General features: G+C 37.1%; 1 protein-coding gene across 9 annotated transcripts in view; it reads right to left on the bottom strand.

The window, feature by feature from the left end:
- Window positions 1-18,661, bottom strand: part of RAPGEF2 (Rap guanine nucleotide exchange factor 2) — a 172,482-nt gene that overhangs the window by 13,133 nt on the left and 140,688 nt on the right. For 8 of the 9 annotated variants that reach the window (XM_090138461.1, XM_090138456.1, XM_090138458.1 and 5 more), the window contains 11 exons: window positions 16,467-16,574; window positions 16,178-16,381; window positions 15,980-16,088; window positions 12,744-12,990; window positions 8,461-8,618; window positions 4,065-4,305; window positions 3,439-3,822; window positions 2,492-2,703; window positions 2,278-2,401; window positions 1,488-1,511; window positions 224-447 (listed from right to left, as the gene is read on the bottom strand). In XM_090138461.1, coding sequence (XP_089994587.1) covers window positions 224-447; window positions 1,488-1,511; window positions 2,278-2,401; window positions 2,492-2,703; window positions 3,439-3,822; window positions 4,065-4,305; window positions 8,461-8,618; window positions 12,744-12,990; window positions 15,980-16,088; window positions 16,178-16,381; window positions 16,467-16,574 — 2,035 coding nt within the window. The remainder of the gene's footprint in view (window positions 1-223; window positions 448-1,487; window positions 1,512-2,277; window positions 2,402-2,491; window positions 2,704-3,438; window positions 3,823-4,064; window positions 4,306-8,460; window positions 8,619-12,743; window positions 12,991-15,979; window positions 16,089-16,177; window positions 16,382-16,466; window positions 16,575-18,661) is intronic. The other variant, XM_090138457.1, reaches the window with a different exon arrangement.

The following is an 18,661-nucleotide window of genomic DNA, read 5'->3' as shown; positions in this document are numbered from 1 at the left end:
TGTGCACTTCAGCATTACACCATCCGAAAAGCCTACATAAATTTCTATGCTGTTAACCTCTAAGATGACTCCCTTAAGATTCAAAGATACCCAGTACTTGCCCATGATCAGTCAGATAATTTTCTGCCTCACTGTCTAGTTGCCATTCCTAAATAATTCCTTGCATTAGAAAGAAATACATTTCACAGCCTCCTTACAACCCACAGCGAATGGTAATGCTCACATGTGTTGGTGGCTGGCTCACACTGTAGAGACAGAGTCTGGAGGCTTTCTTCATCCATTTCCAGATCCAAGTTTGAGAGATACTGCTTTACTTTCCGTGCCATCTGAGCATCTTCATACAGTTTTTTAGCATTAAGGAAGGAGCTGCGGCGGACCCTCTTTTTATGACCCCCCGCTTGTGCGACATCAAGCACAGCTGCATTTGTACTGCCCTGGCTGAGAGACCTGGAGTGAATGAAGGGGGATAAGAAGGGGAAAGTATGAGTTAGTCCGACACAGAATCACTACTTCACAAGCATGAAACATGCAAAAGATTGCATGAATGTCAGTCTATGGTCAAAGCTCACATGCCTCATTCCAGTAAGTCAAACAGCTATAACAGATAGAAGGATGAGGATCAGGAAAATCTTTTTACTTGGTTACAGGCACTACTTTGATTACATAAATATTTTAACCTTTTCTGCTCCAACTAGGCAGTATCACTTCACACATCAAGAAAAGCATTCAAGCCAGCTCTCTCACATAAGCCAGCTATTGAGAAGACTGGGGCATTAGGAAAAGCTCATGCAATAAGGCAATGCTGACAGAAGCCTACAGCTGAAGTTTATATTTCAAGACACGTAACAGAAGGCATTTTTTAAAAGTATCTCGGGAGCTTTCAGTCTCACCATATACAGAATGTATAACACAGCTTTAAGGAATAAAACTTACTTGTTACTTCCTAGGTTGAAAATAGCTTTATCTTAAAAATGATTTGCTAGTTCATGCTGACATAAAAGTCGTGCAGATTTTAATGTATGTACATCAACATACAAGCTATGCATTTTTCCTGAATTGATAAAAATAAAAGTTATGGTGGAATTGTAGTGGGAAAAAAGTTTAGCAGGTACTGGAGTTACAACGTTTCTATTTGACTGTGGTAATTGTTTATCAGCCCTAAGAAAGTTAACACCAATTTTTAGTAGTTGCTAACTTCCCACTTCACAATTTCCCTTTTACTTAAAGTCACCTTTTTGGCAACAGAAATTGGAGGTGGTGGGAATAACACACCACTGCTATTTACAGTCACTTGAGTATTTTACAGCTTTTGTGTATTAACCTCAAAAGCACTCCTGATCTAAAACATACTGTCAGCTAAAACAAAACAAAACGGGGTTAACAAAAGAAAGTATCAAAGCACCAGAAAATTAAAGATGGCAAGTAGGAAGTAATGCAAATGGCAAGGGAAGAATGAATGGCTGTGTGCATTGTCTACAACCACTTACCCCAAACTCCTCCATTTCTTCTTCCTGCAAGTGAGAGCCAGGAAGAGTAAAGCATGGGTTTAAGAAGAGACAGAAAGATCACAAGCTCAGAAAGAAAAAGACCAGATCTAAGGACAAGCAGTTTCTAGAAGCCCACAAACACTAAAAAGATTCAGCTACAGAGTCAGATATTACAAACTCCTCTAAGTTCAAATTAAGGAAAATAATATGCAATAAGCTGGTCTAACATGAAGGAAAAGACCATTCACTCCACATTTTTAATGACTCTAGCTTAAGCTGTTTCAAATACAATCCCATTTATTAAATCAAAATGATAAAGGTCTCACACATCGACACTTCAAGCAAATAACACATCTCCCCACCCTTCAGCTGATGCAATCTTTTTTTTGGAATAAAATAACCAGCAGCTAAGAAATAATAGAAACATCCATATATGGTGTGTCTGTGTGTGTTTGTGTGAAAAATCACAGAATTTAATGATTTCTCCAGTTTCAGAAGTTCCTTTGATATATACAATACACAGTTTTGGTTAATTGTTAACAACAAAAAAAACTCTCATACTGCTCCAATGCATCAAAGGGACTCAGAAGAGTTAGACATCAGCCCTGAAAATCAGTAACACTTCCTGTTCATACAGAGCTCACTGAACAACTGCCAAGGACCTGCTGACAGGAAGACAAACATATCCTTTACCCTCCAAGCACATGGAGAGGCAAGTGAAAAGCACCTCTTGCTGATACTCAGCCTTCTCCAAACTGGGTAAAAGCTCTGCCATCTACAACAGGCTTACCTAGTTCTAAACATTAAAGCAGGATCCATGTTGACGGATGCCATGCGACCAACGTGGCGAATTTCCTTCGCAATCATTCTCAGCTTCTCAAAGTTGACTAAGCCCTCCACTTTGGAATCGTTTCCTAAAATTAACAACAATTAACATCACCAGTGACTGGGTGCCAAAGTGAGTTTTTCTTAGCTGGTAAGAGATGAAGCACTTATGCTTTTACCTTCATGAAGGAATGTAAGGTCTTTTTTGATAACGGGAAACAGGGGAATAATAGGGGGCTGCAGATTTTGGCTGTTAAGGACATTACGGTATTTTGCCATGTTCCTGGATGGATCAAACAAGTCCTGTAGATCTTGGAACAGTTTTTCATACTTGCTTGGAAGCTTTTCCCAAGTAGTTCGGAGCCTTGCAACCGGTGCCAAATTCAGGCCACTTGAAACAAACAAAAAAGTGCAAGAAGTTAAAGAACAATAGAAAAAAAAAAAAAAAAAAGGCCATGCTCCACTTTTAGGGAAAAATATCACATAACCAGAATAGCATAGCACAATACCAATAAAGCCACAAAACTGAAAACTTCCTTTTCCAGTGTGCATTGCAAAAAAATTAATAACATTACCAGTAGTTTTAAACATTTTAGAGAATACGTATTTATTCTTACTACTTTGGAACAGCTTCTGCACTGGATAACAATGTTGTAAATATAGGAGTACCTCAGTATCAATTATTTCCAGATTCCCAGAAACGTCATCTGAGTAACACTTAGGTGATGACAGCACAGGGACCCACCTTCTTGCTGCAATAATCCAGCTGACTTGATTGTGTCTAGCTCAAATTTTGCTATGAAAGACTCCATATATTTGAGGTTATTCTAAAGCTGCAGCTGGTACTAAAAAAAACAATTTTCTTCTCCTTAACAATGTCATTGAAGACAGTACCTAATGCAGTGGCTAGCACGTCTTGTTTATAATTTCTAACTCTTGAAAAATTTGGTATAGTAGCATTTCTAATAGTATTTCAGCAAACATTACAGTGTCAAGTTCAAATACCTTCCTTATTGGATTGTCAAGTGCCACTGCTAGCACTATGAATTTAATGCATTTTTTAAACAGAGATAGGTAAGGCTTTTCTTTTTTCTTTTTACTCAAAATAGAATTTGACATTCAGTACCTAATGATAGCAAACATTGAGTTGAAATTCTTGCATTCTCTGCAGTGCAGTGCTATCTTAATGAAATGCTTGATGATTTTCATCCTTTTTAACTGGTTGGTTTCTCTTAGAATCTCCGAAGCTACCCAGAACGTTTCTTGATTTATCACTTCTTCAAACTTCTTTAGATTAGTGCAGCCTGTTTTTGATTTGAGTTTAAACAAGTCATCTATGTATTCTGTGGGTTCAATGTTACGGAATAGCTCAAAGTTTCTCATGGAGAGCTGGGTAGCCACCTCAATGGTACTGAGCTGTAGTAGGGAAATTTGACTCTCTCTTAATAACTCTTGAGCATCTTCATCTGAACAAAGAGTTTCCGTTTCCATGTTGTTCTTCAGGTAATACCTGTAAAAACAAAATTCCGAAACAGACTTGATACAGTATATTCAAATACTAGTGAAAATTAATGCCTTGCTGTAGACATAGAATAAATTGAATTTTATCATGCTTTGATATTAATTAGAAATCACATAAGAGGTGATTTCTTGTAAAGAAACGGAATGATAGTCATTAAATAATGCTTCTATTAACAGGATTCTTACTTAATAAACTAGCATAGTCAGCTCTAGCTTAGTCTCTAATCTCACCTGCCACTTAGCTGTATCCTGTCAGCAAGCTTGGATAACTGATCAGGAAGCCTCCTTTGTTTGATTACACCCTCAGGTGTGACAGAGACTTCACACAGTGAATACGCATCAGGAGTTGCAGTGAGAGCAAACTCCCTGATGGCCTGGATGACCACTTCTTTTGCTGTTGTGTCCTTACTGATCATGATGTAGCGACTTTGCTGATCCGCCTTGAAAACCCTCAGAACTTGATCTGGTAAGTCTGAAAAAAAGTTGCATGCAAGAGGTACAATTCAGTGATGAGAGGAAAAATAAAAAGAGCGTAAGAACAAGCAACAATATCAGTCACATTGAATCAAACTCTTAATGCTATTTCTCTTTATTTCAGTATCACTGTTATCTCCCATTCCCATGGAACAGGAATGCTGTTTATTTTTTATTCTAGTTGTTTTGTTTTTAAATGAAAGACTAGTTCTGCCAACATTCAGAAAAATACAGCTATCAAAGGGGAAAGCTACAAAAATATGCAAACATTTCCCACGTATGGACAGATGAGCTAATGGGATTTTCACAGGTGTTGAGTGCTGGTAAATTCCATATAAGTCTGGGTGTAGCTAGAAATGCACATACAATAGCCAGCTGTATGCACAAATAGACTGCTGTGGTGTTAATGCATCCAAGTTCTTAACTACCAAAAAGTCTCTATCCCTGATAAATTTAACTCACTGTATCAAATGTGTAAATGATTGAAAATGTCATCACTAAGATGTTGGCACAGGGTGTAAGAGTTAAGCAGTCAAAGAAAGAAACCTTTTCTAAGCATTTAGCTTTCAAATATTATTGTTTCAATTGATGACAATTCCTGAAGTGAATGTGAACAAGAAAGCTGTTTTTAGGAAACCTGGAGAATTATCATCCTAATTCCAAGGCTGCATTTGGTATTTCTACCACCTCATTAAAGGTTTGAAATCTAGACCCATTAATCAGCTGAAGTTAGATTGTTGTAATTGTATTATAAAAAGAAAACAAAGAACTAAAATTGTACTGCTGTCCAGCATTATTATTTTTAGCTTTTAAATGACAAGATAAAGTACTTTCGATTAATTTAATTTAATTTTTTCTCTTTATTACAAATAACCTTTTCTAGTATTGTACAGTATGATATCTGGTCATCTTTATCTGATTAGAACTATTATTTTTTTTTAAGATTATAAAGGTCATATGAAGAAGAAAATAGAAAGTAACAGAAAGTCTTCTGAATGTACAGCCATAAGTGATCATTATCTTAAAAGATACTGGAAAAAATGACATACTGAAAAAAAGAAAGAGATGGAAACATGCATGCTGATAAAATAAAGGCCTTATTTGACGACTTACGGAAAAAGAGACCTGAAAGTGCATAATACATATTTAAGGTACTGTATAAAACTTATATTAAGCAACAGAAATCTTGTGAGAAAAGAACAAAAATTCATGTCTTCCCACTACTGTTCCATTTCTCTAAGATCATTTGAAAGCAGCAAGGTAAATCCTTCTGATATGAATGGGCATACGTGCTAAAAAGGCTGTTTAGACATAAATGGAACCCAGCCCATAACTGTCAAGCTCACGGTAATATTTTTTTGCATCTTGAGGAGCACTACTACTCAAGCACATTATGATTAAGTGATTACATTATTATTTACCCATAACACACAACAGTGCAGGCCAATTTTAAGCCATTCCCAAGTACTTGAGTGAAATTTATGAATACCTTTGACAACCAGCAAGTCAATTTTGCCCATCATCACCAACTCACTGACCCATCTGTCTACAGTAATTAGTTGAAAAGGGACACAGAGCAGGGCCTGAAGACATTTCAACATGCTTTGACATTGTAGGGAAGGCAGATGCCAAAGACACAACCATTCAGAGGAATTGCTAAGAATCAGAATGCTCTGTAGATCCTGTTGGGTCTTGCTGTTACAGAAATCCTTGCCACTCAAAGAACTGTTATGAAGATGGGAAGCTGTTGCACACAATTGGAACTCACTTAATACTCAAAAGAAACAAGTATTTGGCACAAGGAGAAACCCTGCTCTGCTAAATCAGTGAACTTAATATGAATTATTAAGCATGCATACCTATCAGAGCTGGTAGCAAAGCACTAGGCAGCATACAGAGAAGCCTACTAACAATCAAAACGATTACAAATGCAGCAGTATTAACAAGTAATTCAGCACATGAGTTTTTAAGTAAAACAGATCTTGAAAAGAATTGTAATTATCCCCTTCACTCCTTTTTAAAAAGGAAAGTGTGGAGTGGCAGACACAAGAAAGCAATGCTTTATGATAGCAGTCTAGTCCCATAGAAAAGTTGGGGAAGAGTATCAGTGACTGAGAGGTCATTGTTACTACATTATTTTGGTTCCAATCAAAGACAGCACAAGAGAAGAGAAATCAAAGTATTATTGACTATATGCATGTTTAAAAATAAACCTTTGTAAGTATGTATTGGAAAACATCTGTGCAATTGAGAAGAACTAAAATGACTCCGTGCAGTTTTTAAGCAATTTCAAGGAATTACATCCTCATTTCCTCCTCAAAGACTACCCTTTCAAAATGAGCTGTTTTATTTTTTTTTTCCCTGAGAGATATCCCTTAAATCCTCAAAGGATGGCCAGTTTACTACTATTCTCCTTCTTCTCTGATGCATTCAATTTCTTGCAAGCTGCCTCCATCTCCATCTTTAATTTAGCCTAAGGTAATAAAAGAAATTAAAATTGTAGGATTTAATTGTTTCCCTGTCTTAAAGTGTATAGTGGCATAACTCAACTCTTATCTCCTGCACAACCACCTCTGAGGTCCTTAAGGTACATGCTTTTGATTTCAGACCTCCCATTCCCCTATCACAGAATGGCCAGGGTTGGAAGGGACCTCAAGGATCACGAATCTCCATCCCCCTACTTCTCACTGAAGAAAAAAAAAAAATCAGAGCTGCAAAGTAATTCAAAAATATTCAGTAGGTGGGCATTTGAATGAGTTTTAAGCAAAAATAAATAAATAAAATGAAATGGGATTTGCTTGAGCTCTGAGACAGCACTCCCCACAGTTCTGGAAGTGAGCCACTCACAGTACTTGGCACATGCTGGAAATTGCCCAGTCTAGCAAAATAGCAAGCTAGAAAATGGATTTTACACACAGTTACATAACATTTATAGCCACAGCACCGATTGAAGAGTTATAGGCTCTTATTGATACAATATCTTCGAAGTATTGGACATTAGTTGTTAGATTAAAAAATAATCTTCCCACTCTCTAAGAAGCAATCTTAGGCATTGGGACAAAAAAATAACACCAAAAACATCAACAGGAAAACAAATTAAAAAAAAATTACTACCACACAAAAGTTTGTTGCATCCTTCTCTAGTCATGTCCTCCCTCTCCCCATTATATAAGTGATGCTCAGCGTCACAGTTTCAAGAGTAAAAAACTGCACAAACTTTGACAGTCTGCAGACTGACATTCAAGCAATGTCCTTTTAGGTAAGGTCTGAAATCCCTTGGACTTAGAGGGCACTCAATTTTTGGTTCTATTTTTGAGAAAAACACTAAAAATAACCCAGTACCCACACAGCTACCACCAGCATATCATCCTTCAGAAGATACATTTTAACAATAAAGAATCATATACCTAATACAGAGAAAGATTCACTTTAAGAACTTTCCCTGAAGCCAGATAAGAGCCCAAATCCCAACTCTCCAGGAGTTCCAGCTAAGCCCTTCTCATATGATAAGGCTCTCAAGGTTGTCATATTCTCTCCCTTTCTCACCCTCACTTCCCCCTCATAGTTTGTTCCTCTCTACTAAATGTGTGTTGGCTTGATAATTTTGTTTGATGGGGGATTTTTAAATCATTACTGAGAATGGATTTCAAATCACTATATACAAAACATTCAGAACTCAGCTGTAGACACTTCTGCAGGGCAGGATGATTAATAGGCAACTCAGAAACTCTATGCCTTACAAGATTATATAAGAAGTGTGTTCAGAAAAAGACCAAAACACACAGTGCGTCCAAGCTCAATGCCCTTCTGTTTTATTGTAAGCTTGCCATCTCCCATGCTGTTTGAAAATACTGCAGTCTTATAAAGACTGATGTATCACAGCAGATTATGAAGCACCATGCAGAAGTTTTCATTAGCCAGGAGTATTCAGTCAGGAAGAGATGCTCTGTATGCAACATACTTCCAAAACATTCACCTGTACACAACTGGGCAGAGTGGAGGAATATAATGAGCAGTCATAAATGGCTAATGAGGATGACAGTGTATAGGTAATAGAAACCTCGCATGTACATCAGACTCCAAAGCCCAGAAAAAAAATAAAAATAATAAAAGAAACAAAATTATACAGTAGAGAACAAAAAAGGATCCTTACCTGGAGTTGTATTGAAGTCCAAGATGCGGTGATGAGACTGCAGTAGATCAGGATTACTGGATGACAGGGTTCCACTGACAGGTAAAGCAGGAGGAATGTGCTTTGTTTGCCTCAGTCCTACAATGCTGTCATCCTGAGACTGGCCAATTCCAATGTCACTGCATCCGGAAAGAAACAAATGTTCAGAGCTTGGACTGTAGCGAGGGGATGCAAGGGTGTCTGTAATACTACGTTTTCCAGACCCTCAGGAATTACTATTTATGAATCAATATTCTCCAGAAGACAGGGACTGCTGTCTAGCTTCGTCAACAGCACCCAAATGTGCACATCAGCCTTTTTGTGCTGACAGAAGATTCCTATGCTTACCACTCAGCTCTGAGGAGCTGCTATTCTTACTGAAAGGGTGGTGCATGTATTTGCAACTGTACGTTGGGAGTTACTGTAGCTATATAGTATAGTACAATCTATTCACAGATAGATATTATTGAGCACATCCTTCAGGCCCTTCTACCCTCTATCACCCTCTCAGAGTTCCTCTTCACTGTATGTGATCGAAACGATGCCAGCTGACTTGAAAGGCTATGGTATGTAACCACAGCTGGGTGCTACTGGTATCCCCTTCAAAGTGTCTAACTGCAAATGAAGTATTCTGAGATAAAGGTGAAAGACTTTGTCTACTAAACTGTGAAATGCTGGGTCTCAAAGGTCAGCAGTGTTAGAGATGGATCAGGGACAGAATCATCATACTACAGCAGGTGCTATCTGCTTATTGCATGCCGAGTTGAGAAACTAGGCAATGAGCTTCTCTAAAAATACATAGCTGCACATCCTTAGTAAAATACTGAGTGTGAAAATGTTGAAATGCAGATGCTATAGAGATTGAAAATGATTTAAAACTCAGCCATTATAGGAAAAGACTTTTTAAAAGATTAACACATCTAAATCTGCCATCTACACATGTAAATAAAGCATGAATCACAACTTCAATTCCATTGCAAAATGATGCCACTCAATGTCAAGCTAGTAAATTAGATGACAGAACACAAATGGCCTTTTGTACCCCAATCGAGGGGCACTTTGGTTTTTGTCTAGTTTTCTATCCATCCTCAGAAAGCCCACACAGATGTAATTAAGGGCCTGATAATTATCCCTGTAGAGCTGTTACAGCATAAGCATCCTTTTGTGTTCACAGGAGGATCACTTTGCCCAGTCTGCTCTTGTACCACTTCTTTAAGTGCTGTGAAGTGGAAAGCATTCTGGGGAGCAAGGATGGTATCTGCACCATGTGAATTACACAGACACTGCTTTGTAGAAGGCAACGTCACTTGAAAGCATCTGTGTTTTTGTTATTTTGAGGTGAGTTTTTGTTCGTTCTTTACAAAGCAAGGCAGCCCAGCATTACAAAAATGTTTTGTGAAGTGTCATGAGATGAAAATACTCAAAACCAAAAAAGAGTTGCTGGAGTTTCTCAGCCGTAAGACAAGCTGAATCTGAACATCTGTATTTCTGTACTTCCACATAAAGCACAAAATGCTGTGACAAGCAGTGTGCAACACAGCACAGCACCCTTACGCCAAGCCACAAATAAACTCTGCTAGTACTAAAAAGCATTCCCAGCAATCCAAGCTTGGTTTTTCAAGTAGGAGCCACTCTCTACACACAAAAAAGCACACAAACAAACAAACAGGACGAACAAAATGCTTTCTGGCGATTACAGAAACTATGCAATGTAGTTCATAGAAGTGCTAACACGAGTTTTTCTCGAAATTAAGTCAAAGGAAGACAATGTGCCCCCCCTCTCCCCCCTTACATTAAGTAGATTCAGTTACATCACATATTCCTTTTTGGGTCTGTCAGTGTTATATAACCTCGTCATGTTTTACTGCACCAATCCTGTGCGTCATAACCGAAGTAGCTTCGCTAAAGTGGATCAGCTGACAAACATCAGGCTTTAAAAAATTCAGAGAAATGTTCCTAAACTTCTTCTACCTTCCCCCTAAGCTAAACTGAAAAGAAGTTACTCAGCTGACTCTATTTTTAAAAACACAGAACACTCCCCCAATTCCGATCTCAAGTTACACAAACAAGAAATGAACCTAAAAAATTTCAGATATAAATTACAGCACCGGAGGACCCCAGGTCCCACGAAGACCAACTGCTCTCATCACTAGGCAAAATATTTCATTTTCTGGGTGAAAGGAAATTGTGCTTTTAAAGGAAAGCATTTATGTTATTTTCTGTAATGCTTGCTGTGCAGAGATAGCATTAACTGATAAATGACTTCCCTGCTGAATGACAAATGTGGTAGAATGGGTAGAGGAATGGCAGAAGTGTCCAAATGCTTCTTGCTTCAGTATAGCATGCTGAGCATCCCACCGAAGGGCTGCAAATAGAGAAGAGATAGGGGGGCTTCCTCCTAACCTGGGGTGCTGCACTGTGAACCAAGCAGAGATCTGTTAGAGCTGGAAGGGTGATGGTACTTAGTTCTTATTTAAGGAAAACCACTCCTGGATGCCAAGTGGTGTCAAGTGCTGCAACCAAGGTGCTCGAGAAGTGCCTACGAGGAGGAGATTTCCTAGTAGCCCCAATTGAAATGGAACTATTTGCTCAATTTGGGAAGTTACTCAACATTATCAGAATGAAAAGCAAGACTGAAGGAATCTATCTCCTGATCAGAATGATTTGTCTTCGATACTGGCTTGATGTCTCACAAAACTGATAAGTTACTTCAGTTTAGTGAAGACTGATTTCATTTGGCTACATAATGAAAACACACGCTGTGTTCACTTTCAAGACAAGGTAGGTTATCTTCACCTCATAAGCTGGCTAACTGACTCATGAAGTCTTTAAATACCTACTCTAAAATAAGTAAATCAGCTTTTTCATCCTCTTTACTGTTGCTTTTAAAAACTTCTGAGAATAAGTAAAGTCCCCTCGTATATGCCACAGCAAACATAATTAGGAAGAACAAGATAGAAGTTTCTACAGAACGTGAAAGAAAAATACACAAACAAGCAGACCTACAGCTACACATCTCTATGTAGAACTGTGCAGGCAAACAGCAACAGGCAGGCAAAACGTCAAGAGGCTTTGCAGATAAATTGCTATATATAACACATGAAGTAACGCTAGCAAAAGGAAAACAAAATAGGTCAAGTGTACTGTTTGGTTTTTGGTTTTTTTTTGTCTCTTACCCAAAGATATCCCTGAACAGAAAACATGCACAAACAAAACAAAACAAAGGGAAAACCAACAAGAGAATTTGATGTCAAAGCTATGAATCATGAGCAGTGCAAAAATCACATCAGCAATATGCATGGCTCATCACAGGAAGAAACATATAAGAAAACAAAAGAGAACATTCTAAAGACAAACAGCATAAAATGAGGATTTACATATGCTCCTCTACTGAAACCTACCCCCTGCAATTTTAGAAAAAAAATCATTATTTAGATATAATCTTTTATATCTCTTTAATCTCCATATATCAGTAACATCCTATTTATCTCATTGCTAATGTTTCAGAAGAGTATTCTTTTTTGACAGTACTAGTCATTAGCAGGAAAAGAACCTAAATTTTTGGCAGAAGCATCTTTTTAATACATTTTGAAAAGATTTTTTTCAATGGCATGCAGAAAGGAAAATACAGGACAAAACTTTTATTAGACATCAACTACCCTCTACAGTTCAGCTTTGCTGTTTTCATGTTCCTCCCATTGAGGGCACTTGTCTAGGACAAGTTCTAGGTTCCCATATAAAACTAATGGCTTCCAACAATCTTCATCAGAACTCTATCTCTAAAATATGCTTGTAGGAGAAAAGGTACCAGACAAAATATTTAGCTTTCATAAGAAATACTCACTTTTATCAAAGAACCCAGGTTTTAACCTCAGTCTCCCCTTGATGGTAGCGTGCTTAAATTCTTACACACCACTGGATTGTGTACAGATAGAAATTCTTACCCCTATCAGGGATTTGCAAGCAAATCTGCTTTGCAGAGTTACACAAAAATTAATTGCCTGGGGTGCTTCCAATTAACAGTCATCTTAAGAGACAACTGTAAATAACAAAGCATGCCATTGCTGTACCTGTAAGAATTAAATACATTCACATTGACACCACAAACTGCATGTTCCAACTAACATTCCCCTGTATATTGAAGATATAAAAGCGTTTTGCATTAATAACTAAAAGTACTAAAAATCACAACACATTACAAGTATCACAAGAAGTTATTAATATGTAACACAAAGCAAATACTTAAAAGAAATCCAAAAACTCACTTGTATGGTTTCTGAGGCAGGATGCTGATTCGAGTCTTGTCAAGTATCTTCTTTAACTTATTTCTTCCCCCAACTGTGTTGGCTTTACTTTTCTTATTTACTTTTTCTAATCCTATAACCTGTTCCACATCAACAGCCAGATCTGGGATGGAATAACGGCTCGCCTTTTTAATATCACCAATTTTAGGCAAGTGAGGAGCACCATTTCGTTTTTCCTCTGACAACCGTGTTAAAAGTTCTTTAAAAACTGTACAAGACAAAAGGAATGAAAGAAGAACAAAAAAAAAACATAAAAGAAAACACTGCACAGCTGACCAGTTCACTATTGATCAATAGCACCTTCTGTTAATTCAAATATTAACTGAATTTAGAGATATGATTAAGTAATTTACAGATTTTTAAGAGGACAATAATTTACTGTAGTAAATATCAGAAAAATCTGAAAATGAGCCCAGCATGAAAAAGAAATACACTAGATAATCATATTGTTGCCTGGATGTTGTCGATAGAAGAAATCTGACTTTTCAGTCTAAGGATAAGGACTTATGTGGGATAATAGCATATTAAAAAGAGAACAAATTAAAAAGAAAAACAGGCAAGAAAATTAACAACTTTGAAGGAAAATTTTAAGCTGATGGCCAGCAATGAAAGCTCAGATGTGGGCAATAATTAGCAACATCAAAAGTCAGAAATCAGAGGGGAAACTCACCAAATTGTTAAAAAAAATAATAGAACGAGATGCTATGAAAATTCCCTGACCTCTTGGCTGTTGTGGCCATCTGCCAGATGTACAAGAACACCTGGAATCTTAGAAAGCTAACAGGCTGAATATAGCAAAAGTCGGAATGCCAAACTTAATACTGCTCCCAAATTTCTCCCACATCACACTAGCAAAAAAACATCTACAAGGCAGAAATACCTGATGAATTTGTGAATCATTTCTTCTACCACAGCTTTAAACTTAACCAAAATGTCAATATATTTCAATATATTAAAAAAACTGATGTGACAGTGAATCCAGATCAGTTTGAAATAAGACAGTACCTATAGATAAATAGAAAAAAATATCATATCTGATGATTTGATTTGTAATGGTAGACATACTTCTGAGAGATATGAACCCATGTTAGAACAAACTGCAAGATTAACACTGGAGTTCAGATAAAAGGGATGCACAAATCTCTCCTAGGAAGCAAGAAGAGAAAGGTTTTTTAGGAGTTTACCCAGAGAGGTTGAAGATGCTCCCTCCCTGTAAGCATTGAAGACCAAGTTGGATGGGGCTGTGAGCAACCTGGTCCAGAGGGAGGTGTCCCTGCCTACAGCAGGGGGGCTGGAATTAGGTGATCTCAAAGGGCCCTTCCAACACAAAGCAGTCTATGAGTCTATGATTCTGTTTTTCTGAACAAACAGGCACTGCTGTGGGTCTAGTATAGAACATACAGAAAGTAACAATTCATGCACGGTCTTGTATATAGGACACTGATGTAAGAAAGACTTCAGTTATTTACATGTCTTTGCAAAGAATAACTTGTCTGTACAGAAATAGTCCAATGGATTATTTTTTTTTAAGTGTGAATAATTTTAATCTCAGGGAAAAGAGAAGTTCTCTGTATTTTAACAGCTTAGAAGTAGAATATCTCCAAAGAAAATCATCATAAAGAAGGAAGATATTTTAAGAAAGGGAATGAGTAAGAAAAAAAAAGAATATTCAACCCAAGAGTTTGAGCTAGCACAGATTTTGATAAGGTAAACTAAGAAATAGAAATTCATGTTGGCCAACTGGTACTTACTGCAGAAGGCCATGTTAAATAAACAACAGGAATGTCTCTCAATAATGAAGAAAAACAAAAGCAAAGAAAGAAGTCATTGTTTCTCTGGCATTTTCTGTGAAATTGATGATTAAAAGTAAGGAATTGTGGAAGAAATGGGAAAAAATGGTAAGCAGTTAAGAATGAGTATTCAAAGCAAGGCTTTACTCCACTGTATCCATTTTTGCCCTTACTAATCTTTTCCTCCAGTGGTACACAAGAAATTACCAGGTCATCTTAAAAGCTTCAAATATGACTAAAAGAAAAGCAAAGAAAACCTAATAACAGTATTGTAGAAAAGGAGCTGGGGGCTAGAGAGACTAGTTAAATAACATACAGGAAAATGCCCTTAAGAAATAGGAATTTCCTTTGGAAAATTATTGATAGGAATATTGCATGCAATACAGCTGTTTTGATACTCTACTGTGATGCAATTTCAGTATTTGGAGTGGATTCAAAACTTAGAAAGCACAACTTAAGAAATCAGGTTTAGCCTTAAGACTAAAGCAACGCACGTAACTAAAAAAATCCAGAAGTATTTTTGCAAATAATTTGCAGAGAAACAAGCACATACAGCTACATAAGCATATACAGCTACATTAATAAATGCTTTATTATAAATAATTGAAATATCAGAATCATCATTGGAAAGAAAAAAGAAAAGCCTCAGGATATAGATTTCACAAATAACTTTTGGAAATAGCCTATGCATATTTAACCATCAATTAATTAGTGCAGTGGCATCCTGTGGAAATATTCTGCCCTACTTATTTACAGTGAAGAACATCATCATGGAAGAAATACTTAGGGAACATATCACTAATCATATAAACAATCTAAGTACCTAGTGGAGGAAAAAAAAAACCAAACATGTAAAATGCACAAGATCTATTTCTTATGATAGTAACAGAGGTCCTGAGTTGCTTAAAGACTCCTTCAGAACTGTTTGGGTACTTGTTAGAAAGAGAATAGACTTAGAGGGTAGTGAGATTGTTATTGCCTATCTGACAAAAAAGTTTTTATTAATCCTACTGTACTCATCTTACAGCACAGAACGAAGAAGTATGCAAAAATACAGATTAAGATCACTAGACAAATGAACTGCCAAAAAAGGCTTCTTTCTTGAGACAGAGCTAGATCTTACAAGTGCCAATGTGCTTCATAAATTCAAGCTGAATGGCCGCTGCGGTTCCTGCCTCTTAACCCAAACATAAGCACTTCTGAGAGTTAAGTGACCTCAAGCAACTTTATTTGTAAATTTTTCTCTGCCATTTTGAATTCAGACACTTTAGGACATGCAAAGCTCCTGTTCCAATTCTTTCCACCTCAGAAATATTTCAAGTAATTATTTTAAATCATTTCCAAATGTCTTCTGTACAAAATGAAAAACATCATCTAAATTAGAACAAAAAGCACATGTGAACCTACCGAATAAATTGGTTTTCACAGTGATAGACAGATGAGTGTTATTTCTAAGGATTTCCATGGCTTTTGACAGCTGAACATTTTCGAAGTTTTGACCATTCACTTCCAATATCTAACAATACAAAGAAATCAGTATTATTTTAATTTAGTGCAGAGAATGGAGGAGAAAAAGGAAAAAAACACACAGTTTAAAATACATACCTGGTCTCCACGTTTCAGGCCTGCTTCTGTAGCTTTACTACCAAAATCTACACTGTCAACAAAGATTCCAAACCCCTTTTCTGACCCTCCCAGTAAGATAAAAGGCAAAGGGGCTTCTCGAGATGGCTTTGTTAAGGTTATCAATCTTCTTTTCGCTTTAGCGGCGCAAGCGATATTTAACAGCCTCAAATGTCCACCCATTTTCTACAAAAAAAGAAGAGCACAATGAGTTATATAGAATAACAGCCTATTCCTTGCTATCTCAAACTGTCAGAAAAAAACTTCTTACCTCCCTCTCCAAATTGTTCTCAAATTCTTCCAGAAATCGAGTCATAGCAGGATCTCCTTCAAAATCATTGAAGTGATTGTTCACCCACAACAATACTACCCGTGTAACCTGAAAATTAAGTAATTAACTCATTACCAAACAGAACTATTGCTAAGTTCTTTAAAAAAAAACAAAAAACTGCTTACAGCTTCTGAAAGTTTTCATCAGGATCCTAAGTGTTATATATCCTAACTTCATTCACATGCAATCATTTACCAGGAGGAAAGAATGAAGCGGAAAAATTGCTTGAGTTGTATTTCACAAAGATTACTGAAGCTAAAAAGTTGGCACTGGCTGAATCAGATTTGTTTGGGGGAGGGAATAGAGGATACACATGTATAAGGCATTGACATAGATCAGTTTATGACTGACATCAACAGTTTCCTGTCTGCATATATTTCAAAACCTGCTTAAATCTTCAAGCACGTGTTCATAAAGTTTCTGATGTTTTCCTCCTGAAACTCACAAAACTTGATATAAGCCACCATTAACTTCATTGGGCATTTGCCTATGTAAAAGAGCTATTGTACATTTACAGAGGCAAGAAAAAGGAGCTACTGTGAGGAGCAGGAAAGAGGTCTTAACACTGAATACATGCAATTTTCTTCCTTACATTCAATCTCCCAGCTTACACCTTTTCCTCTCTCTTCATCCTTACTCTCCCCGTGCTACTGTGATTATCAAGTTCAAATGGATATTAGTTCATACTTTACAATTTGTTGGGGAAAAATAGGGATGCTATCTATCAATTAATATTAGTAAAAGTAAAGCAAAAAAAAAACCCAAGAGCTATTTAAAAAAAGAAAAAAAGCTTTTTTTTTAATGTAGGTTTCCACTGCAAAATTTCATCTTAGTGCACGATTTGACCTAGAAGACCAGCAGCTCTTGTCCTCACAAAATACAAGATCTCTGATGTTTAGAATTGAAATTCATTCACACCATTTTTAAGAGACTCCTGAATCAAAAATGGTTGTGCCACCCAGAGATCTCAGAAGCACAGTATTTCTTGGGTTATGATGGGAAGGCAACTCAGTAGGCAAAAGAACTAAACACGTCAAAAACCAAAGCTTAGAACAGAATCTCATACAAATTCTAATTGCAAAGCTAGCCACCGTCAGTTCTTTGTCTCTGCACAAAATATAGACCCCTGCAGTTTCTTGTGCTAAAGATCTGAGACAAAGCATTCAAAAGCGAACCTCAGCACCCTCATGGGAGCCATATAGTTTGTATTTACACTGTTTCCAAGTGGGTTCCCTTTTACTCCGAAAACAAAGTGAATCGAGAAGAATTGTTGAAGTTCTCGACCAAACTAATCAACTGTTTTAGAGAGACTGGATTCTAATAGGGAATAATTACACACTATCTGTTCTACAGCCCCCAGAAATTAGGCTAGGAGTAGCATTTCTGACATATTTGAGATTTTTCCATCTTTAAAACAGAAGACAAACTTCTTTTTTGTTAAGCGCCGTTTTTCATTCACGCAGATCACACTGGAAGATACAGATCATGTTTAGATAAATTTGGAGCAACCACAAATTTTTAAAATCATCTGGGAAGTTGTGAGCCAAGTAATGTATTTTAAATCATTGCAGGGAAAGCTTCGACATCAATACTGCTTTCAAAGTTGGGACTTTGTGCTGTATTCAACAGACACAGCACTGAAATGGTTTGAGCAGTGACTTCCAGAATAATGTCATTACTAGCATTGGTACCAGCAGAGTAACACTATTAAAAAAAAAAAAAAAAAAGGATTAAAGCTTTAAAATCAAGTACCCTGACACTGGGCAAAACCACAAAAGAAAGGCTAGATCTCAAATATCCCAACTGACTACCAAGTACTGATGGTACTCACAGTGTTTTACTCATTCATTTCCCTCTCCTCACCATCTGCCAGCTCCCAATAGAAAACAGCCAAGATCCTCCAGATCTTGTTTGCCACTGATTTTTGCTCTTCCCAAGCTATTGTCTTTCCTGCACTTGAACCAAGCAGCCTTTTTGTCAGCGCTGCTCAGTGTCAGAGGGTTGGTTCTTGAGATGGCAGAACAAAGAGCTGCTCTGTTTCCAGTCCTGACAGCAACTACACTTGCTTATGTTCTTAGGGGCTGAGAGGATTAGCCATAGGAGGACAGGAAAAATAAGTTTAAAGATGAACTCTG

This window comes from Phasianus colchicus, chromosome 4 (genome assembly GCF_987193195.1).
Source record: "Phasianus colchicus chromosome 4, bPhaCol1.hap1.1, whole genome shotgun sequence".
Taxonomy (NCBI): domain Eukaryota; kingdom Metazoa; phylum Chordata; class Aves; order Galliformes; family Phasianidae; genus Phasianus; species Phasianus colchicus.
Note: the sequence above shows the minus strand (reverse complement) of the source record. Positions and strands in the feature narration are given on the sequence as shown.